Source organism: Saimiri boliviensis, chromosome 11, assembly GCF_048565385.1.
Source record: "Saimiri boliviensis isolate mSaiBol1 chromosome 11, mSaiBol1.pri, whole genome shotgun sequence".
Lineage (NCBI taxonomy): Eukaryota > Metazoa > Chordata > Mammalia > Primates > Cebidae > Saimiri > Saimiri boliviensis.
The window spans coordinates 99097261-99119467 of NC_133459.1; the positions used below are offsets into that span (position 1 = coordinate 99097261).

The 22207-nt window shown below is 53.9% G+C and overlaps 2 protein-coding genes across 3 annotated transcripts; one reads left to right on the plus strand and one right to left on the minus strand.

The window, feature by feature from the left end:
- Positions 1-2878: 2878 nt before the first annotated feature.
- On the minus strand, positions 2879-10186 carry TAFA3 (TAFA chemokine like family member 3). Its single transcript, XM_003933473.4, has 6 exons — positions 9957-10186; positions 8626-8683; positions 6915-7030; positions 6098-6247; positions 5087-5211; positions 2879-3597 (listed from the first exon to the last, which is right to left on the minus strand). The coding sequence occupies exons 3-6, from the start codon at positions 7027-7029 to the stop codon at positions 3586-3588; spliced, it is 402 nt and encodes a 133-aa protein (XP_003933522.1). The 5' UTR covers position 7030; positions 8626-8683; positions 9957-10186; the 3' UTR covers positions 2879-3585.
- Positions 10187-14340: 4154 nt separating this feature from the next.
- On the plus strand, positions 14341-20032 carry PPM1J (protein phosphatase, Mg2+/Mn2+ dependent 1J). 2 transcript variants are annotated; one of them, XM_010344039.3, is made up of 10 exons: positions 14341-14702; positions 16062-16176; positions 16668-16955; positions 17224-17336; positions 17926-18010; positions 18601-18719; positions 18924-18987; positions 19144-19251; positions 19396-19547; positions 19695-20032. In XM_010344039.3, exons 1-10 carry the CDS (start codon positions 14377-14379, stop codon positions 19840-19842), a joined length of 1518 nt encoding a protein of 505 aa, XP_010342341.2. In that variant the 5' UTR covers positions 14341-14376; the 3' UTR covers positions 19843-20032. The 2 variants fall into 2 exon arrangements, with proteins under 2 accessions (XP_010342341.2, XP_074237340.1); XM_074381239.1 differs by lacking the exon at positions 14341-14702 and adding an exon at positions 14930-15511.
- Positions 20033-22207: the final 2175 nt, after the last annotated feature.

Sequence of the window (22207 nt, forward strand, 5' to 3'; positions counted from 1 at the left end):
AAATCCCTTGCAAGCTGGGTGTGTTGGCTCACACCTGTAATCTCAGCACTTTGGGAGGCTGAGGCAGGAGGATGGCTTAAAGCTAGACGTTCAAGAGAAGACTAGTCTGGGCAACATAGGAAGACTCTGTCTCTATTCTGAAAAAAAAAAAAAAAAAAAAAAAAAAAAAAGGCAGGGTGTGGCAGCACATACCATTAGTGCCAGCTACTCAGGAAGCTGAGGTGAGAGAATTCTTGAGCCCAAGAGGCCAAGGCTGCAGTGAGCCATGATTATGCCACTGTAGTCCAGCTGGGGCAGTAGAGGGAGACCTTGTCTCAAAACAAAAATCTTTAAAATCCCTTCTAGGTGTAACTTTTGTGACTTTAGGAAGTTGCAGCCTCAATCCAGGCAACTGTCTGGGGGCCTTTAATTAGGATGTCACTCACAGACCTTAATGAAAGTGCCAGGATGCCAACAGAAATTAGCCACCTGATCTCCTGTGGCTGGTAACCTTCCTAAGGCCTTCACAGCTGAGGACAGTGTGGGTACTGGCTAACTTCAGAGACTGAGATTCCAGTACAGTAAGGGGAGAAGAGGAAGACGAATGACTCCAGGAACCCTATGTTCCAGGAAAGTTAATTTGCATTTGTAAGCTGTAGCTACAAAATGCACACAAATACTGATTCAGTTGGAAACAGGACCCTAGGATGCTATTGTGGGGGAGGAAGAACACTTTCCCTTCTCCATCAGATCCTCCAGTGTAGGGGTCTTCTGGCCTTATAAAAGATACCCCTCAAAGCCCACCAAGAATATGTATATGAGTATTAGCTTCTGGCTTAGTGTTGGGGAAAAAAAAAAAAAATATATATATATATATGTATACATGTATATACATGTATATATATATATAAATGAGTAAGTCAGGAGGAAATGAAGGCTTTGAGGAGTTAAAAAAATGAGTTAGGAGTTAGCAAATTCCAGCATGTGTCAAAGGAGAGGTCTTCTCTATAGCAGTGATGAGGGAGGTCAGGGAAGGTTGGATTACCCGGACTTTGGCTGAGGCAGAGGCTGGCGGTGGTTGGCAACTCAGGAGACAGTTCGTCTAGCATCACCCCCACTCTCAGGCTCATTCCCCAGCTCAGAGCCCACCAGCTTGTGGATGCGGCAGATGAGCAGGGGCCTCCAGCCCTCTCCCTCCTTCCTGGACACAGTCTTGAGGGTGCAGAATGAGTAGAGAAAAGACTCATTTTGGCCTCCAGGAGAACAGGCTGTTATTGTCTGACTCTGCGAAAGCTGTCTCATTTGTAGCCTAAATAATTCACTCACCAATCTCTCAAGAAGCATTAGGAGAAAAACAAAACCTGACCCAGCCCTCATGCTCAGGTTCCCATTGCACAGAAGGCAGGCCAGGAGGCTGGGAGGCAGTCCCGCGCTGCAGAGATGCCCTACCTTCAAAGGTTCATGGGATTGGCATCCTTCTGAAAAAGACCCAGAGTCTGTTTCTGTACAGCTAAGACTTGAGCTATTCATAAGACTAGTTTTTATATTTTACAGATATTTTAAAACAAAATGAAGCCAAAAAAAAAAAATCAACAACAAAAACAAGGAACAGAGACTGTATGTGAGCTGCAAAGCTTGAAATATTTACTACGTGGCCTTTTCCAGAAAACATCTGCCAATCTCTTTATCCATCCCCACCCTCATCCTCCAACCTTAGAGGAGGCAATGACAATCTTTGACCAACTCCCTGAGCCCCCCATCTGCAGAGATTTGAGTTGTGAGTTCTGGTATTCACAGTCTAGTAAGAAGCTGGCATCATTGTTCACCCCATTGCCAAAAACAAGAAAATAAACGGGAGTAGGGCAAGAAAGGGGAAATATCAGCTTTGGTTCTACTGCACGGGGAGGGAGGGAAAGGCTGAGACTCAGCCACAAATCGTCATCTGATTTGTCTCTCTGAGGGTCAGAATTCAGCATCGCCCAGGTTGGTCTCTACTGACACCCCTCTCCCTAAGGCCTTGGTGATCTCAATGCCCACAGTCTCAGAGGCTGCAATTCTCTTACTGATGAGATACCTAAGTAGCCCATGCCTCTGAGTCCCTGAAGCCTGTGTGTCATCCCTGAGCCATCTAGAGCAGGCGTCCCCAAACTTTTTACACAGGGGGCCAGTTCACTGTCCCTCAGACCGTTGGAGGGCCGCCACATACTGTGCTTCTCTCACTGACCACCAATGAAAGAGGTGCCCCTTCCTGAAGTGCGGCGGGGGGCCGGATAAATGGCCTCAGGGGGCCGCATGCGGCCCGCGGGCCGTAGTTTGGGGACACCTGATCTAGAGTGTCAGCCTGACTGCACTGACCTTCAATTCTAAACAGAGGCTCTAGCCTGCCACCCCTGCTGCTCAGTAGGGGCCTTTGAAAGAAGACTCTAACCAGCTCCACGTCCCACCCAGAATCTCTCCTGGAGCCAGAGCCCCTGAGAATTGTAGCCCAAAGACCCCAGAAGAGATGGGTCAGAGAGGGCAATGAGATGCCAGCTGAGCCCCAGCGGGAACTGTGCTGAGAGACCTCTGGGTGTCATGGGGCCTGTTTGAAATTCTGGAGGCTGAGGGCAGAGTGGAGACCAGATGGTCCCGCATCTCGATGTGTGGATATTCTGGATTATTTCAGATAGGAGAACAGTGACCTTAGCAAAAGTCCCTGTTCTAGCATCTCCCAAGAAAAATGTCACCGCTGTCCAGCCTATACTTGCTAGTTCCAGAAACTTGAGATAAAATTAACATGGGAGGCCTACGTTGGAACCCCATTATTCAGGCTAGTGGAAGGTCAGCAGTCTTTAGAGGTTTGGGAGCCTGGGGTTTTAAGATCTTGGGCAAGCTGCCTCACCTCTCTGGGGCTGTTTCCTCAACTGTTAAAATAAGCAAACAAACAAAAGCCTGAGGTGCTTGGATGGAGGTGATTTTAAAGTCCTGTCCATCCCATACCCAATGAACAGCCCAAATCAGGCCACACCTGTGCCGAAGCCTTGCTGGGAAGTTATTTGGCTTTATTTTTACTTTCCTTCCCCAAGTCAATCCAATTGCATCGAAATGAGATGCCGCCGGTCCGGCATAAGGGGAGAGTGTTTTCCTGCAACATGTTAGCAGCTGGGGATTCAGAACTGATGCGAAGGAGGGAGGTGGTGGGTGGCAAATGTGATCTCTTGTCTCTGTGCCCTGTGGCCAAGGGGTGGCTGAAGAACTGTGGGAATCTCATCCCCAAACCCCCACCATGCCATGGCATGGGGCCCACAGTCTGGTATCGTGTACTTTAACCTAAATTATCTAAATCGTCTGTCATCAACTCTCCAATTCAACTGGACATTCCTTAAGGGCAGGAATTGTGTGTTGACCTTTGTATCTCCAGAAAAGCCGAGCTCCACACTCGGTATGTGGTTGCAGATCCATCCACATCTGCTGATCAGCTTAACTGAAATGCCCTGGAAAGACTGATGCTGCATTTGGCATGAGGCATGTAAGCAAATCCCCATCTTCCCTGGCTGATGACCGGATACCATTCTTCAGTCCATGGCTCAATCAAGCCTTTCCTGCACAGGCCATGACCTCCAAGAGCTATCGTGTGACCTGGTGCAAGAAGTGATAGAGAAAGGTTAGAGAAGGGAATGCCTCCTCCCTTCCAGCATGACAGAGACTACCCAGAATATGCAGGTCACTTAGAGGCCATTGCTGCCCATCCTCTCACCCTAAAGCAGCCCAGACTGGGAAAGCATGGCCTGGCGACCCATGCAAACACACGTCCCCGCTGTTTGCCTCAGAGCAGTCACCCAAATTGCAAGCACTGCCTTCCAAACCCAGACCCATAACACGGTGACAAATGTCACAAGCTCTGTAGTGGGTCTCACTCTCTTCTGATCTGAAATACACTCAGAATAGCTGTCCCTCATCCATGCCTACAGACAGAGAGGATACTCTGTTTTAGAGCCACATTTTTTCTTGCTGTAGCTCCTTTTGTTCTGTGCTCTGTGAAAACGGTTGCTCTCTTCAGAAGCTGAAGGCTGCCTTTCCTTCTCTATTTTCTTTTCTTTCTTTTTTTTTTTTTGAGACAGAGCCTCACTCTGTCCACCCAGGCTGGAGTGCAGTGGCGTGATCTTGGCTGACTGCAACCTCCGACCCCCGGGTTCAAGTGATTCTCCTGCCTCAGCCTCCTGAGTAGCTGGGATTACAGGTGCCCATCACCACACCTGAGTAATTTTTCTATTTTTAATAGAGAAGGGGTTTCACCACTTGGCCAGGCTGGTCTTGAACTGACCTTGCGATCCACTTTTCTTGACCTCCCAAAGTGCTGGGATTGCAGGAGTGAGCCACCGTGCCCAGCCCTCCTTCTCTACTTTCTTATGTGTTTGCTTGTTTGTTTGCTGTGTGCGGTGGCAGGGAGGGAAAGTCGAAGGCAGAGCCCAGGCTCACCCCACAGTGTCACTCTTCTGTACCAATGGTGATGACAGAGCAATGCAGCTGATTAACCATGACGTACATGGAACTGCTAACAAGTTTGATACAATTTTAATTACCCCTTGTTCTGCGGGGCAGGCAGCAAACCATGAAAATAATCATCCTCTTGGGTGCTGTGACAATAGACAGAGAAATCTGACTAGAGGAGGGCAGGTATGAACCGTAGGGAGCCAACAGCAGTGGGATCGAGGCGGGGTGGGGGACGGTTGCAGCAGAGGTGAGTGGCAGAGGCGCTACTGTACTTGGAGTTCAGGTAGAAGCAGTAATTCCTTCCTCAATTATCTAGGTAATTTCTCCAATTCTCTACTATGTTTTTATAGACCTGACATTTTCTGGAGGCAAACTAACTCCAGGCAACGAGGAGGAAATCAGGGTATATGGACATCAAGAATCTTCCCAGGGCACATTGGATTTCGAGTCCTGACCCCGCTAACTCCAGTCCCCGGTGAGGACAGACCCGGGAGGACTGTCCGCGCTACATTTCATGATTCACAATCTCACCTCAGGACACTGACATCCTAGACCTCCAAGGCTCCTGTGCCCCCTTTTCTGCCCCTGGTGGAGGGGGAAGGCGAGGGTGGGATGAGGTGCCCACCCTGGGTACCTTGGTGGTTTTGACTTTGTGTCCACTGCTGCAGCTCCATCCCGACAGGTCCGGGAGCACCTTACACTCTTCCCCCGGCAGGCAGGGCTCCATCTGACACCACCACCTCTGCAGGACGATGGAGGCTGCGGGAGCAGGAGGCAGGAGCCTGGCTCTACCAGGCGTCCCCAAACTACGGCCCGCGGGCCGCATGCGGCCCCCTGAGGCCATTTATCCGGCCCCCCGCCGCACTTCAGGAAGGGGCACCTCTTTCACTAGTGGTCAGTGAGAGGAGCACAGTATGTGGCGGCTCTCCAACGGTCTGAGGGACAGTGAACTGGCCCCTGTGTAAAAAGTTTGGGGACGCCTGCCTAGGCTCTCTAGAGCACATCGGGCAGTCAAGAGCCCGTCTGCAAATGAGATGCACGTTTCCACACAGCCCTGGCCTTGAGCCATGCATGTACCTTGTCTTTCTCCTACTCCAGGCTGAGGCCTGGGGATGTAACCCTCTGAACTTTAATCCCACCGACCCCTTCATCTCCCCAAAGACAGTGGGGGGTGAAGGGAGGCAAAAATGCCTCTAAGAGAAGCATGTCACTAGCATAGATGCGCTATGTCATGTGTAAACAAGGGTGTGAGGCGTCTGGAGGGGTCTACAGACTAGGACAGCATAGCTGGCATGCACATGACACCGTGGGCAAGTGTACGGGGTGCCGGATGAGCGTGGGTGTGAAGGACTACGTGTGTCCATGTAGGTAAGTGTGAGAGGAGGGCTGAGAATGAGAGGAGGGCAGGGGAAGGCGCTGGAGAAGCGTGTGGGGAGCGGAGGGGCTGTAAGAGACAATGCACCTCGTTGTCACCGGGGTGACCGTGTCTGCCTTCCTCTCCCAGAATGGGCCCCACCATTTGAGACTCTGATCATGAAAGCCCTGAGGAGGGTGTGAAATTGTATCCCCAGCAGATGGCGAGGCCTCAACACACCTCGTTATGGTTCTGCACAGGGCCCGGCCCGGATCCTGGCCTCTCACTCACCGTCCACACAGGAGGGCTTTGCCCGCGTGGTGCCGGCCACCTGGCCAGAAAAACAGGAGCATTTGACCGTCTGGGAGCGCTCCTCGATGCGGTTCCGGTTGCAGCAGCGGTGAGCCGCGATCACCTCGCAGGTGCCCCGCTGCACAAGCACTGAGGGGAGCCGCCCCAGATCAGACCCCCAGCCGCCCCACCCTGCTCCCTCCCACCCACGCGGGCTGGCCTCCAGCCCCTCCTCCCTGCTTGATGCGGGGTCTATGGAAGAGATTGCCAGTGGCAGGGGAGGGGGAAGTGGATGAAATCTTCCCGCTGCTTCACAGAGCTCCCGTTCTTCCTCCCGCCCCTGTGAGGCCAAGCTCTTCACCCTTTGACAGAGCACCGCCCTGGGCAGAAGAAAAAGAGTCCCGCACCAGCCCCTCCTTGCCAGCTTCCTCAGGGTGAGGGCCAGGGCCCCAGGGCTTACAAAGCGTGGGGAGGATCATCCGCTTACACAGGCTTTAGCCATCCCAGAAGGAAAACCACAGAATTAGGCCAGGAGGCTAGAGTTAAGCCCCCACCCGAGGGCTTCTCTCGCCACAGAACACCTTCCAGCCCGGAAGGAAAGGTGAGCAAGGGGTCTGCCCAGACCTTCTCTGGGGCAGGACAGCAGGGGTGGGCAGCGTTTCCTGGGTAAAGAGCAGAGGAGGAGCTGGAACCCCTAGAATCTCTGGATGTTACTCTGCCTTGGAGATCTGCCTGCTCTGGAACATGGTGGAATGGTGTCCCCCTCCCCAGGTGTCCTGGGAAACCCCCTCCCCAGGCCCTGCCACCTCCTCCAAACCTGTGGCAGTTGGAGGCTGCAAGGCAGCCAAGGCCAGGCGGGTCAACAGCCAGACCAGGCACAGTGCCAGCAGCCAGCCGCGCGTCCTCCAGTTCCTCGCAGCCCTCTCACTCATCCTGCGGAGAGAAGCACACCTTTTTTTTTTTTTTTGAGACAGAGTCTTGCTCTGTCACCCAGATTGGAGTGCAATGGCATGATCTTGGCTCACTGCAACCTCTGCCTCCCAGGTACAAGCGATTCTCCTGCCTCAGCCTCCCAAGTAGCTGGGATTACAGGCACGCACCACCATGCCCGGCTAATTTTTTTGCATTTTCAGTAGAGACGGGGTTGCACCATATTGGTCAGGCTGGTCTTGAACTCCTGACCTCGTGATCTGCTCACCTCGGCCTCCCAAAGTGCTAGGATTACAGACAGGAGCCACCCTACCGGAAGAGAAGCATACATTCTGCTCAGCTCCAGGCAGGAGTTTCCCCTGTGCCCAGCCTGGGCACCTTCTCTGTGCCACACACTCTGGGAGGCACAAACATGGGGAGGAGGCACACCTTGTCCCCAGGTACAAAAAATTAAAGAATTAGTCAGGCATGGTGGTGTACACCTATATTTCAGCTACTCCAGAGGCTGAGGTGAGAGGATTGCTTGAGCCCAGGAGTTCGAGGCTACAGTGATCTGACTGTGCTACTGCACTCCAGCCTGGGCAGCAGAAAATAAATAAAATGTGTATAAAGGATTATCTTTTTTGCTCAGATATGCATAAACTAGCTTTGGAAAATGTATTTTATTTTATTTTATTTTATTTTTGAGACAGAGTCTCGCACTGTTGCCCAGGCTGGAGTGCAACGGCGTGATCTCAGCTCACTGCAACCTCCACCTCCTGGGTTCAAGCAATTCTCCTGCCTCAGCCTCCCAAGTAGCTGGGATTGCAGGTGTGTGCCACCATGCCCAGCTAATTTTTTTTATCTTTAGTAGAGACAGGGTTTCATATTCACCATGTTGTCCAGGCTGGTCTTGAACTCCTGACCTGGTGATCCACCTGCCTCAGACTTCCAAAGTGTTGAGATTATAGGTATGAGCCGCTGTGCTAGCTGGAAAATGTATTTTAAAACTAGCGATATTGTTTGTCATCAGAAAGGGAAACTGTGTGGCTGGGAGATGGAGGTAGAAAAGAGACATTTTTCTCCTGATTTATTTCTTGCTTTTTGAGCTTCCAACCACGGGAATGCAGTACTTCAATTTAAGCAAAATTTAGATTTAAAAAGGAAGAATGAAACCGAGGCTAACAGAAGTCAAATGACTTGCCCAAGGCCAGGCAGCACGCGGGTGGAGGAGTCCAGAGCCTAGAAGCCTGCCCTCTGCCCATCGCACCACCTTGCCTCTGCTCTCTTCCACTTTCCTTTCCTCTTTCATTCTTGGTGGTTTGGGCCTCCCAAAGCTACCCCAAAGGTTAAGCTGGAAATGGAGGGAATCCTAGGGAAGCAGGCACAGAGTAGCTAGGAGCTGCCCAGCCATAGAAGGGGGCGGGAGCAGTCCCAGGAGGCAGCAGGGCCACAAGCTCAGGGATGGGCCTGGACCACTGCTGGGCTCTCACAAGTGCCAGTGCGGCTCTGGGAACACCAGAGGCTGAACCAACTGCCAGGACTCAGTTGCTCCTCAGATAGGGTGCTTGATCTCTGTCCATCCCCCACCTCCCCATCTTCAATGTCTCCTCACTCACCTTTTTGGGGATCTTTCAGTTTCTGTCTGTTCATCTACTGGCCTCAGACTCACTCCACCTGGACAAGTAGGAAGGATTCTTGGGGGGTTGCCAGGGACAGAGGGAGCCCATGGCTCTGCAGGAGGTGAAGGAGAACCTGGTAGAGGGCAAGGGGGAGGGCTGGGCACTGAAGCCCAGTTCTGAAGCTGTTCTCAGGTGCCAGGACAGGGACAGTCTCTTCTCCCCTGGGAATCTGGAGGTGCCCTTGCAGACTCTGGGATCACACAGGGTGGCGAGCCTGACAAGGGTGGCCTGAGGGAGTTTCTCTGTCCCAGGAGCGAAGCAGGTAATGGTAGGGAGGGGTCTAAGAATCACTACTGTCATCTCTCTGGCCATGGGAGGCAGCTGAGGGTCAAGAAAGGAGCAGAGCCTGACAGATTCCTGCTGGAAGAGACACCTGGGAAAGATTCCTGAGGCCCTGCTCCTCTTTACTCCCACCTCCTACCCGCCGTGGCACCTGCTTCCTGGACTCACATGAAGCTTAGCCACTCTCGTCCCAGCCACCCTCATCCCCATTCCCACTCCAGAGGGCTAGAATGGGGATACTCCAGGTCCCTGAGCCTTGATGGCCACAGGCCCCAACAGCTTTCCATTTCTCCCTAGGAATCTCTCTTCCCTCCCTCTCTAAAGGGAGGCAGACCTGAAACACATAGGATGGTGGGGCCCGGGAAGGACAGAGACCCCTGAGTCCTCGCTCCCGGGAGTGAGAGCGTAGAGGGGAATCTGGAGGAAGACAGAGGAAGAGGTGCCAGTTCCCAGGGGATGGATGTGCTCTGTGGGCTGAGCTTCCCACCCTGCTAGATGCGCCTCTTATCTGAGTAGTCATCTCTTCTCTCTGCCCTCCAGGAACCCTCCTTCTGACCATGACAAATGCAGATTTGTCGTCTCTCAGGTGATCCTGTTTCCCTCTCTGAGCTGCAGCATCCTCCCGTCCAGCTCATCCATGTCTCCCGGGAACCCCAAGGCCCAAAAGACCTTCGAGGGGTGTGGAGCAGAGGGGTGGGGTGCATTCATTTGGGCTCTCATCCCTGGTATATTCCCCCAGAGAGAGCTGGATAAAGAAACTTCTGGGATTTGTTTTTCGACTTTCATGCTCCTGCCTCAGTTTCCCAGCCTATTTTTCCTAACCCCCAATCCAGGGGTTTAGTGAGGCTGAGTGAACAGCCTGCATTTCAAGGGTTTGAGGATGTGAACCACAAGAACCTTCAACCTTTCTTCACCTTCTCTCCCCACAAACCCCACTAACGCCTGCTCATTCCTCCACGTTCTGAGCCCCCACACCTGGGACCTACCTGGTCCACGGTGGTGCCCACTGGTTCGACCTGCTGGTTGAAGTCCTCCTTGCTACGGAGCCTGGGACCAACACTCGGAAAGACAGACTCTGGGAGGGAGAGGCCGGCTTGGGTGCTGTCTAGTCCGGAGCCCTGTCCCCCTCACCAAGTTGCTGCGCCCCAGGGACAACAGGGCTCTGATCAGGTTGGCATCATCCGCAGGGCGGGCCCGGCTGTGGGCACCGGGGAGCTCCAGGCCCGCCCCTGCCAGCTCTGCAGAACTCAGCCGGGTTTTCTCCAAGGCTCCTGCCGACAGGCCGGGGAGCGCGCAGCCGCCGCCGCAGCCGCCGCCTCGCCCCGGGCTACCCCCACTCCTCCAGCCCCGCGTGGGCGCCGCCACCTCCTTCGGGACAGCGCCGGGCGCTCGGTGGAGCCGGTGGGCACAGACGGGACGCAGCGGCCCCTGGCGGCCGAGGGCAAGAGGAAGGGAGAGAGGACATCCGGCCTCCCCGCAGGTTCCGTGCGGATGGACACCTCCCTGGTGCAGGCCAGGCAACTCAGAGGACATCCCTCAAAACCCTCAAGATCTCGTGGCCCCCAGTGCCCTGGCTCAGGGGAGGTGGAGGTCTGGGGGGAAAGGAGCTGGAAATGAGGAGTGACTGACCAGACCGTCAGGGTTTTTGAGCTTTGAAGATTGCAGAAATGCATTGTCCAATGGGGTAGCCACTAGTGTCGTGTTTAAATTTAAATCTGAATTAATTAAATGAAATTTAAAATTCAGTTCCTCATTAGCATGCACACGAAGATAGGGACTGCTGTATTGGACAGGCAGATGTTGAACATTCCCATCAGTGCACAAAGTTCTGTTCAGCAGCACTCTTCTAGACTGATATTTAGGAGGGAATAGTAAGTATCTCTTCCCCTCCCAGGAGCTGCGCTCTCGTGGGGCTGGGAGGACTGAGGGAAGTGTGAGGGGGTGGGCACTAGGCAGGAAGACAGCAGTAGGCTGTGGATGGTCCCTGTGGGTGATAAGTGTGAATATTAACATGGGAACCAAACGCTGAAACTTAGTTTATTTTTTTTCTCTTCTTTCTTTCTTTTTCTTCTTCCTTCCTCCTTCCCTCCCTCCATCCCTCTTCTTTCCTTCCTTCCTTCCTTTCTTCTTCTTTCTTTCTTTCTTTCTTTTTTTTTTTTTTGAGATGAAGTTTTGCTCTTGTTGCCCAGGCTGGAGTGCAACGGCATGAACTCGGCTCACCGCAACCTCCACCTCCTGGGTTCAAGAGATTCTTCTGCCTCAGTCTCCCGAGTAGCTGGGATTACAGGCATGCCCCATGACACTCAACTAATTTTGTGTTTTTAGTAAAGACGGGTTTTCTCCGTGTTGGTCAGGCTGGTCTCGAACTCCTGACCTCAGATGATCTGCCTGGCTCGGCCTCCCAAAGTGCTGGGATTACAGGCATGAGCCACCATGCCTGGCCTGCCTGTCCGCCTTCCTGCCTGCCTTCCTTCCTTCCTTCCTTCCTTCCTTCCTTCCTTCCTTCCCACAGGGTCTCACTTTGTCACCCAGATCTTGGCTCACTGTAATCTCCGCCTCCTGGGCTCAAGTGATTCTCCCACATCAGCCTCCTGGTAGCTGGGAATGTAGGCGTAGTCTGTAGTGAACCACCAAGCTGGGGCTGATTTTTTGTATTTTTTTTTTCTTTCTTTTTTTTTTTTTTTGTAGAGACAGAGTTTTGCCCCGTTGCCCAGGCTGGCTGGAACTCCTGGACTCAACTGATCTACGGACCTTGGCCTCCCAAATTGCTGGGATTACAGGGGTGAGCCACCACTCCTGATCTGAGACCCAGTTTCTTCATCAGAAAAATTGTAATATTATTAATTGCAATTGAATAATTCTTTACAGGGTTCTATTTTGGATGTGAAAGGATTAGACCAATGGAAGGAAGTGATGTTCTGTGAATCTGACTCTTAACAGAAGGGACTTTCCTCTTCGTTTAGGAGGCCTTTGGGTTTGGAGTACTGTGGAGAGGAGAGACAAGGCAGAAGGTGACCAGTTCTGGGCCCACAACCATCACTGTGGCCTGAGATAAAGGGCTTGTCTTGAGGCTGTTCAGTCCCCCTCCTTGACTCAAGCTTCGCGCTCCCCTGGGAGGGCCAGCCACTGAGCAGTCTTGCTCCTCACAGAGAAAGACACCTCCAGTCTGCTTCTTCTTACCCCACCCACTTTTCCCTCTCACTTGCCGCTGCCTCAGGGATGAGTAGAGGTGATGACCTTCTCACCAGGTTCTGGGGCAGTCTGAGGATGGAGGAGGCATTATGGTGCCAGGAATAGGAGGTGAGAAGTTCAGGGAAAGGAGAGCCTTATGATTAGGTTATGGCTGGGGGCTGTTCTGGGGCCCCAGGGAGCTGTTAACCTCCCTGCTGATCATCTGGTGCTGGGGCGGGGGGGGTGTCTGAGCTTGGCTTTCTGGCCTGCTTGCAGCCACACCATTGTGGGTGCTAGAAAGGGCAGGGAACAGGGAGCTAGGAGACACCAAGATGTGGTAAGTCAACTGTCCCAGAAACACTGAATAATAACAACAACCAGGAGGTATATTTGTTTCTTCAGTTGCTGGCTTGCTGCTGCTCTTATTTATCTGAAAGTTGGTTCCAGTTTTTCTCAAATAGCAGGGGAAAACCTATAGAAGCAGCCTGTTCTTTGTCCTGGTCTGCCTTTGCTGTTCTTTTTGCCTTGGTCTGGTGTTTTTTGCCTTGGTCTGGTGTTTTTTGTTTATTTGTTTGTTTTTGATGAATTCTTGCTCTGTCGCCAGGCTGGAGTGTGGTGGTGCAATCTCGGCTCACTGCAACCTCCACCTCTCGGGTTCAAAAAAACCAGACCCCATAGCTGGGTATGGTGGCATGTGCCTGTAATCCCAGCTACTTGGGAGGTTGAGGCAGGAGAATTTTTTCTGGCTTTCACTGCCCAAAGCTCAGACATAACATAGCAGGCATAGTAAGTCTACCAACCTGAATGACCATTGTGGGATTTTTATTTGGAAGCTGCCAAGAAAGTCATCCCTTCTGGCCACACACAGTTTAGCCTGGGGAACAGAGTGGGATGTGGTCAGGAAGCACCTGGCCGACAGAGCCCAGAAAACTTCCAACCGTGAGCTGGGTGCCGTAGTCCCTGCTGGCTACCTCCAACTTGCATAAAGGCCACAACAGCCTTGTCCCCATTTGAGATGTGTGGGTGAGTGGGTGTTGCCTGTGGATTCCTAGTGATCAGCTCTCCGATAGGAGGTTTAGAGACAGAGCTCTTGTGGCGTCAGGTCAATACTACCCTCCCTCAGAGGGGAGAAGTTAGAAAGAACAGGCAGCCAACCAGGGGCTGGGCTCGGTCCTGGTCTTCCTGCGAGTCGGCTTTTAGTCGTCCTAAGCAAGGGCTTAGCCTGGCCTCTGTCTCCCCCTGGGGGTAGACACAGAACTTGCTCGGTATTCCCTGACTGCTGTCCGCCCTGGCCCTTAGAGAAGGATGGGAGGGGAGTAACCCCCAGTCCTCTTTCTCCATTGATCTCCTTTCTAGCCCTTCTTCCTGATCCGGAGAAATAAGAAAGAGCAGGTTTGACGACATAGGTGTGAATCTCTCACTGGTTATGTGACCTCTTGGGGCAAGTCACAGTAAAATGACAAGAAGTGTCCAGTCCTGCCTCATCCGTGACACTGATAGAAAAAAAAAACCCACCTTTATTCTATAAAGGTTGGTGTGCAGTATAAATAACCTAATGATGTGTGGAAGGTGCTTTGTGGGAGTGGCAACCGCTTTCCCAGATCTAGAGGTGGTCTTCATGGGCAACGGCGCATCAGGAGCCCAGGAATCTACCCCGGCTCCTGATTCCAGGTGGTCGGCTGCAGCCTGCGTCGTTACCCCCAGAGCCTCGCCCGGTACCAGTGTGCCCGCTCCCGCTCTCGCCCCAGCAGCCCCAGCCAGAGGTGGTGAACACCTGGCGCTTCACCCCCGCGGCTCCGAGGCGCCTGTTTTCCTCTGAGGTCATCAGCTCCATGGCTCTCTGGGCGGGCTGGTCACACCGAACCGAGAGCAAAGAGACTGCACCTCCCTGTCCCCAACTCCCGTCACAATGGAGACGTTCTAACTGAAGTCTAAGGCAGCGCCTGAGCGAAATAAGGTTGCCTTCTCTCCGTCCCCTTGCCACAACAACAGACCCTACCCCTAAGAAACGGAGGCGGGGCCAAGCCGGAATGGGGCGGGGCAGAGGCCGGGGGCCCGGGGGCCGGTTCCTGCAGTGGCGCCGAGGAAGGGCAAGTTTCGCCTGGGACCCGCCCCGCTGGCCGGGAGCCAATAGCCGGGAAGAGCCGTCTGGCGCGAGCACCGCCCACCCCGAGCCCTGGGGGCGGGGCCTGGGCGGGGGCGGGGCCGCGGCCGAGGGCGGGGCAGGGAGGCAGCATGCTAAACCGGGTGCGCTCGGCCGTGGCGCACCTGGTGAGCTCCGGGGGCGCTCCGCCTCCGCGCCCCAAATCCCCGGACCTGCCCAACACCGCCTCGGCGCCGCCCGCTGCCGCTCCAGAAGCTCCCAGGAGCCCTCCCGGGAAGGCTGGCAGCGGGAGCGCGGCGTCGGCCAAGGCTATTGAGGCTCGAGCGAGCTTCTCCAGACCGACCTTTCTACAGCTGAGCCCCGGGGGGCTGCGACGCGCCGATGACCACGCGGGCCGGGCTGTGCAAAGCCCCCCGGACACGGGCCGCCGCCTGCCCTGGAGCACGGGCTACGCCGAGTGAGTGCCCCTGGGGCACCCAAACCAGGATGGGGCTCCCACCCCCCTCCCCAGCTCTGCATCCCCGGCGCTAGGATGCGTTCCCCACGCCGCGTTCGGGCCAGGAGCTCCCTTTTCCCAGGACCTTTGCTATCCTCTGGGCTTCGGGCCGCACCCCCTCCCAGCCCACTTTCCAATCGGGCGCAGCCTGTGTCACCTTCTTCAGGTCCTTCCCGCTCATTGACTGTCTTCGCCCACGCCGCCTCGGGACCCCGTTCTCCCCCAGAGCCCGGAGGGCGGAGGGCCCCGCGAAAGATGAGTTGGCCTGTTCCCAGTCGCGGCCCGATAGCTTAAAGGCTAAGGGAAAAGGGATTTCACAAAGGAGCGGGGTTCTTTTTAATAGGGGACACAGCGGTTGGGAAGACTCGCTTGCCGGCTTCCCGGCTCCAGCGCCCCAGTTCCATGTCCCTCTTACCAGAGTTCCCCTCCCCCTCCACACCCAGAAATAGCCCGCGACACCAGGAGGCCGCCAGCTTCCCCAGGGGCGAGGGAGGGGGACGCCAGGGGTAGAGAAGGGTCCCCTTTGGATGCCCCTCAGCCGGCCAATTCGTGCCGGCCTGACAAAGAAGCAGACCCCCTGGCCGGAGCGGCCAGCTGGCCCTGGGGCTGTGTGTATTTTTAATGCATCTGCCGGGAACGCAGAGCACCGAGGAAGATGGGGGCACTGAGGTCGCTGAGGAAGGTGGCTGGTGGCCCATGGACCCACCACCACCTCCCTTAGCCTCCTGTGTGGGAGCAGTTTGTGGGCAAGTGGCTGCCTCTCAGTCCAGGTGGGCTTCCACTTCTACTCTATTTCAATTCCTCTTTCCCGATCTGGGGTGGAGAACTTCCTCATTGTCAAGGCCGCAGAAACTTTGGCTGGATGGTTTTAAGATAACGGTGGGTGTGCCCATGAGGATGAGGTGCTGGGGACGAGGCACTGGGAGAGTTGATAGTGGCGAAGGGTGGGATGTAGGGTCTAGATAGCAGGGAAATAAGACTTCTGCTACCATCCAGCCCCTCCCCCAGAAGCACCACTAGGAATGCTTTTTCTTTTTCTTTTTCTTTTGCCAGGGATGGGGGAAGTGAGGCAGGCAGGGGACAGAGCGGTTGGCCAGAAGCTCCTGCTGGCCTTTCTGTGAGGTGGTAGGGCTGGCCACCCAGACAGTACTCCTTGCACCTTGCCAGCCCTCCCTTCTCCTTCCTCTGGCCTGGATCCCAGGTGACTGTGACCTTTCTCAGCTTAGCCAGCAGGCACAGGGGATGGTGTGTGTTTAAGGTGGGGGTGATTCCAGGACCTGGTCTGGTGTCCAACCTGATATGGTCATTCTGGCCTGGCAGGGTCATCAATGCTGGCAAGAGTCGGCACAATGAGGACCAGGCTTGCTGTGAAGTGGTGTACGTGGAAGGTAGGAGGAGTGTTGCAGGAGCACCCAGGGAGCCCAGCCGAGGCCAGGTAAGCCCCCGTCCCCTTTCCCAGACTCCAGAGACACAGTGACACCTCTCCCCAGGGACTCAGGCCTCTGGGCTTAAATCTGAGCTACGTGGAAGACCTGCCTAACTCACTAGCTTTCTACCTTCTGGCACAGAACTTTTACCTGGCATTTATCAGTTAGAGTCTACCACGTAACCATGAATGTTACTTTCCCACCTAAAATGAAGAGGCTCACATATTTATGGATGATTTAATTAATTGCCAGTGTTGAGTTTTGCATCGTTTATCCTCCGAGTTTGGCTTTTTTGAGGCTTTCCTTTCTCTTGACACATAGGAAGCCTTACGTGAATAAGTGAATAAACCTAATTTGCTTTCAACAGCAAACACTGACCTCCTCTCAGATGTTTGTATGGATGCCCAGTCTTGTTCTTCTTCTCCTTGCATCACACACACACACACACACACACACACACACACACACACAAACTTACCTCCAACTTTTTCTCTACCAGGGACTCTGCTTCTACTACTGGGGCTTGTTCGATGGGCACGCAGGGGGCGGAGCTGCTGAAATGGCCTCACGGCTCCTGCATCGCCATATCCGAGAGCAGCTAAAGGACCTGGTAGAGATACTTCAGGACCCTTCGCCACCACCTCTCTGCCTCCCATCTACCCCGGGGAGCCCAGGTTCCCCCGATCCCTCTCACTTGCTTGGTCCTCAGTCCTGCTGGTCTTCACAGAAGGAAGTGACCCACGAGAGCCTGGTAGTAGGGGCCATTGAGAATGCCTTCCAGCTCATGGTGAGTGGGTGACCTGGGCCAGGGGCCTGCTAGGCAACCACTCTGGCCAACTCTGTGTGGAAGCCAGGTGGCCTGAGGGCATCGCCCTGGGAACCCACAACACCTCTGAGAGCCTGAGCAGAGCTTGGTTATCCCAGTCTTCCCTCCTGTCTTCCAGTGTAGCCTGACTGGGCCAGTTGATTTCTGCAGATGGAGGGGACAGGGGGAGGGTGACTGTGTGCCTGGAACCTCTCCTTTCACCAGCTTCTGACCCTTCCTTATGTGGCAGGATGAGCAGATGGCCCGGGAGCGGCGTGGCCACCAAGTGGAGGGGGGCTGCTGTGCACTGGTTGTGATCTACCTGCTAGGCAAGGTGTACGTGGCCAACGCAGGTGACAGCAGGTATGGGGGAGGGGACTCTAAGAGTGGTGACAGAGGGCCTCACTCTCTGGGATGGGGGAATACAAGGGGGGAGATGGCAGGGGTTAAAAATCAAGATTGGGCCGGGCGCGGTGGCTCACGCCTGTCATCCCAGCACTTTGGGAGGCTGAGGCCGGTGGATCACGAGGCCAAAAGATCGAGACCATCCTGGTCAACATGGTGAAACCCCGTCTCTACTAAAAATACAAAAAAATTAGCTGGGCGTGGTGGCACGTGCCTGTAATCCCAGCTACTCAGGAGGCTGAGGCAGGAGAATTGCCTGAACCCAGGAGGCGGAGGTTGCGGTGAGCCGAGATCGCGCCATTGCACTCCAGCCTGGATAACAAGAGAGAAACTCCGTCTCAAAAAAAAAAAAAAAAAATCAAGATTGAAGGGAGTCAGGACAGGTGACAGACATAGGAGTGGCCTGAAATATCCATGGCGGGGGCAGATATGGGGGTCTGGGTAAGGAATCCGAAAGGTCATTATGGAGAGGGCCTGGTTTCTCTGGAATTTTTCATGAGGGGTCTGAAGAGAACCAAGCCCCAATTCCTGTTCTTTCTTCGGGCAGGGCCATCATTGTCCGGAATGGTGAAATCATTCCAATGTCCCGGGAGTTTACCCCAGAGACTGAGCGCCAGCGTCTTCAGTTGCTTGTAAGTAGGAACCAAACTCCCTACCCCACTTCTTTGTTGGGCCTTGTGCCTCCCTGCACCCCATGGCCCTGAGAACTCTCACACCCCCACCACAGGCACAGAAAGCGCATTCCTGGGAGTTTACGGGGAAGGCCGCTGTGTGGACCGTGGAGTGCCGGGCGGAGCTGGTGCGGGGCTGCGGCAGGCTGCAGCGCAGGGCTGGTCCAGTGCTCCCACTATGGCCCCAGCTGAGGCAGGAAGTAGAGACAGAGGTGGAGGAAGGGAATAGCAAAGGCCCCTGAAAGGCAGCGTAGGGCTTAGTGCCTAAATGCACAGTTGTAGAGATGTAAGCCCGGGATGCATCCCAGTCTGAGTGCTCTGCTAATTGTGTGACCTCAGCAATTCCCTCCCTTAACCTCTCTGTGCATTAGTAGTTCCTGCCTTCAAGGCTGTTGTGAGGAGTAAGTTAGTATACGTGGATATTAGAATAACGTGTGGCACATGGTAAACTCTATTTAAGGGTCCGCTGTAGTTAACCTCATCTACATACTAGCATGTGTGCTGTGAGCATAATGCCCCCGGCCCTCTGTTCCGACCATCCCCAACTCCAGGGCTTCCTGAAACCAGAGCTGCTAGGCAGTGAATTCACCCACCTTGAGTTCCCCCGAAGAGTTCTGCCCAAGGAGCTGGGGCAGAGGATGCTGTATCGGGACCAGAACATGACCGGCTGGTAACGCTTCCCTCAGAGCTGGGGCCCGTTCCCATGTCAACACAACCAGTCCCTCACCAGCAGCAAGGTGGAAGCTGGAGGCTGGGCCAGGCTGGGAGTTGGGGGGATGTGGCCCTTCTAAGGGGTTTGTGCGAGGGTGTGCAGCTCCGAGGGGAGAGGGGCTTTGATGCCTGGGTGATGCCTCCTCTAATCCCCCCTCCCCAGGGCCTACAAAAAGATCGAGCTGGAGGATCTCAGGTTTCCTCTGGTCTGTGGGGAGGGCAAAAAGGTAAACTCCATGGTAGAGGTGGGAGAGGGCAGGAGGACCCATCACAACTTGTCTAGGGAGGTGGAGGTTCTACCTGAGGGTAGGGGTGGAAGGGATCTCTGGTTTCAGAGAATCTGGCAGAGGACTATAGTGGCACTCCCTCCTCATTTCTTTCAGGCTCGGGTGATGGCCACCATTGGGGTGACCCGAGGCTTGGGAGATCACAACCTTAAGGTCTGCAGTTCCACCCTGCCCATCAAGCCCTTTCTCTCCTGCTTCCCTGAGGTGAGCCATACTGGGGCCCCCTTAAATCACACCTTGCCTCCTCTGGGGGTCTCAGGCTGGCTTTCATCTGCAGTCCCTTTATTCCTAAGCTCCCTGTCCAGCAAACCCCACACCTCCAACCTCTGTGCCCTTCCCCCCCACCAGGTACGAGTATACGACCTAACACAATATGAGCACTGCCCGGATGATGTGCTGGTCCTGGGAACAGATGGCCTGTGGGATGTCACCACTGACTGTGAAGTAGCCGCCACTGTGGACAGGGTGCTGTCAGCCTATGAGCCCAATGACCACAGCAGGTAGGGGCTGCATGGCATGGTGGTAAGGGGTTGGCATTGGTGAAGGAAGGGTCAAGGGAAGCAATGCTTGGGACCCACATGTGGGCCTGTGTATCTGTTTTCCCACATACATGTTGGTACATGAATGTGCATGTGTGCTCCTGGCAGGTATACAGCTCTGGCCCAAGCTCTGGTCCTGGGAGCCCGGGGCACCCCCCGGGACCGTGGCTGGCGTCTCCCCAACAACAAGCTGGGTTCCGGGGATGACATCTCTGTCTTCGTCATCCCCTTGGGAGGGCCAGGCAGTTACTCCTGAGGGGCTGAACACCACCCCTCCCAACACCATCCCAGCCTCTCCATACTCCTCTCCCAGCCCAAAGTTGGAAGTTGTCTTCCTGACCCTTCTTCAGTGGCAATTTAACTGAAGAAGGGATGTCCGCTCTATCCAAAATTACAGCTATTGGCAAATAAACCAGATGGATAAAGGTGTGTGTCTTTATTTGCTTTGATTAGAAACTGAAAGATAAGAGCTCTGTGGGGTGGTGCAAAGAGCACCAGAACAGCCCTAAAAATGCAGTATCCCCATGGTGTTTATTCCACCCTCCACTCTTTCCACTCCATGCATTTGCTGTGAGTGTCGTCGTCTACTTCTGTGGCTTCACTCATCTGCCCAGACCCTCCTGTGCTTTAATACACATTCCAATCATCTCCCAAACGTCTCCTAGACAGCCTGTTGGCACTTCAATTCAACACACCTCAAACTAAACTCACCACTGCCCCCCATAACACGTTGCTTCTCAACCAGGCATGCTGGCTCACACCTGTAATCCCAGCACTTTGGGAGGCCAAGGCCAGCGGATCACCTGAGGTCGGGAGTTCGAGATCAGCCTGACCAACATGGAGAAACCCCGTCTCTACTAAAAATACTAAATTAGCTGGCTGCGGTGGCGGGTGCCTGTAATCCTAGCTACTTAGGAGGCTGAGGCAGGAGAATCGAATGAACCTGGGAGGTGGAGATTGTGGTGAGCCGAGATTGCACCACTGTACTACAGCCTGGGCAAAAAGAGTGAAACTCCGTCTCAAAAAAAACCACAAAAAACCAAAAAACATTTTCCTTCTCCTGGTGTATCCTCTCAGTGGGCACCAGCTCTGCTGCTCCAGTTAAGACATCTTGGAGTTGGTCACCCTTGGCTTTCATTTCTTTGCCACCAAGGTAATTGATCACTAAGTATTGTTGACTATAGACCTTTTTTTTTTTTTGAGACGGAGTTTTGCTCTTGTTACCCAGGCTGGAGTGCAATGGCGCGATCTCGGGTCACCAGAACCTCCGCCTCCCGGGTTCAGGCAATTCTCCTGCCTCAGCTTCCTGAGTAGCTCGGATTACAGGCATGTGCTACCGTGCCCAGCTACTTTTTTGTATTTTTAGTAGAGACGGGGTTTCACCATGTTGACCAGGATGGTCTTGATCTCTTGACCTCGTGATCCACCCGCCTCGGCCTCCCAAAGTGCTGGGATTACAGGCTTGAGCCACCGCGCCCAGCTGACTATAGACCTTTAAAAATATATTTCTACTTATCTCCACCTCTCCTACCCCCATTCACCACCACATTTACTATATCAGCCTCCTAAATTTAGTGGCTCCTTGTTGCACCTAGAACAAAATCAACACTCAACTCCTGTGCGAGGCATATAAGGACTTTCATGATCCAGCCACTGCTTCCTTCTCCAGCCTCATTTTTCACCACCACCACCAACCTCCTGGGGTTCGCATAACTGTGGGCTTTTAGTAGCTCCAACTTACTCAAAATCTACTGCCACGCATGGTGGCTTACACCTGTAATCCCAACACTTTGGGAGGCAGAGGTGGGAGTATTGCTTAAGCCTAGGAGTTCAAGACCAGTCTGCACAATAGCAAGACCCCAACTCTACAAAGAATTTAAAAAATAGGTGGTGGGCTGGGCGCGGTGGCTCAAGCCTGTAATCCCAGCACTTTGGGAGGCCGAGGCGGGTGGATCACAAGGTCAAGAGATCGAGACCATCCTGGTCAACATGGTGAAACCCTGTCTCTACTAAAAATACAGAACATTAGCTGGGCATGGTGGCGCGTGCCTGTAATCCCAGCTGCTCAGGAGGCTGAGGCAGGAGAATTGCCTGAACCCAGGAGGCGGAGGTTGCGGTGAGCCAAGATCGCACCATTGCACTCCAGCCTGGGTAACAAGAGTGAAACTCCGTCTCAAAAAAAAAAAAATAGGTGGTGTGGTGGTGAGTGTCTCTGGGAAGCAGTTAAGCATCCAAGGAGCATTGCTTGTAGTGGAAAGGAATAAAGATCTCAAATCGGTGATCTGTGTTTCCACCTTAAGAGGCCAGAAAAAGAACAGCAAATTAAACCCAAAGTAAGCAAAGGGAAGCAAAAATAAAGATCAGCAAAATAAGTTAATTAGAAAAGGCCCCTCATTAGCCTGGGCAATATAGCAAGACTCCATGTATACAAAAAATGCAAAAATTAGCCGGGTGCGGTGGCTCACGCCTGTAATCCCAGCACTTTGGGAGGCCGAGGCGGGTGGATCACGAGGTCAAGAGATCGAGACCATCCTGGTCAACATGGTGAAACCTCGTCTCTACTAAAAATACAAAAAAAAATTAGCTGGGCATGGTGGCGCGTGCCTGTAATCCCAGCTACT

Coding starts and splice junctions, on each gene's coding strand:
- TAFA3 (XM_003933473.4), bottom strand. CDS start 7,029: ATGAGTGAGAGGGCTGCGAGGAACTGGAGGACGCGCGGCTGGCTGCTG. Junction 6,248..6,914: donor GCAGCCTCCAACTGCCACAG/GTTTGGAGGAGG, acceptor GGCTCCCCTCAG/TGCTTGTGCAGCGGGGCACC. Junction 5,212..6,097: donor AAAGCCCTCCTGTGTGGACG/GTGAGTGAGAGG, acceptor CTGCTCCCGCAG/CCTCCATCGTCCTGCAGAGG.
- PPM1J (XM_010344039.3), top strand. CDS start 14,377: ATGCTAAACCGGGTGCGCTCGGCCGTGGCGCACCTGGTGAGCTCCGGG. Junction 14,703..16,061: donor TGGAGCACGGGCTACGCCGA/GTGAGTGCCCCT, acceptor CTGGCCTGGCAG/GGTCATCAATGCTGGCAAGA. Junction 17,337..17,925: donor GCCAACGCAGGTGACAGCAG/GTATGGGGGAGG, acceptor TTCTTCGGGCAG/GGCCATCATTGTCCGGAATG.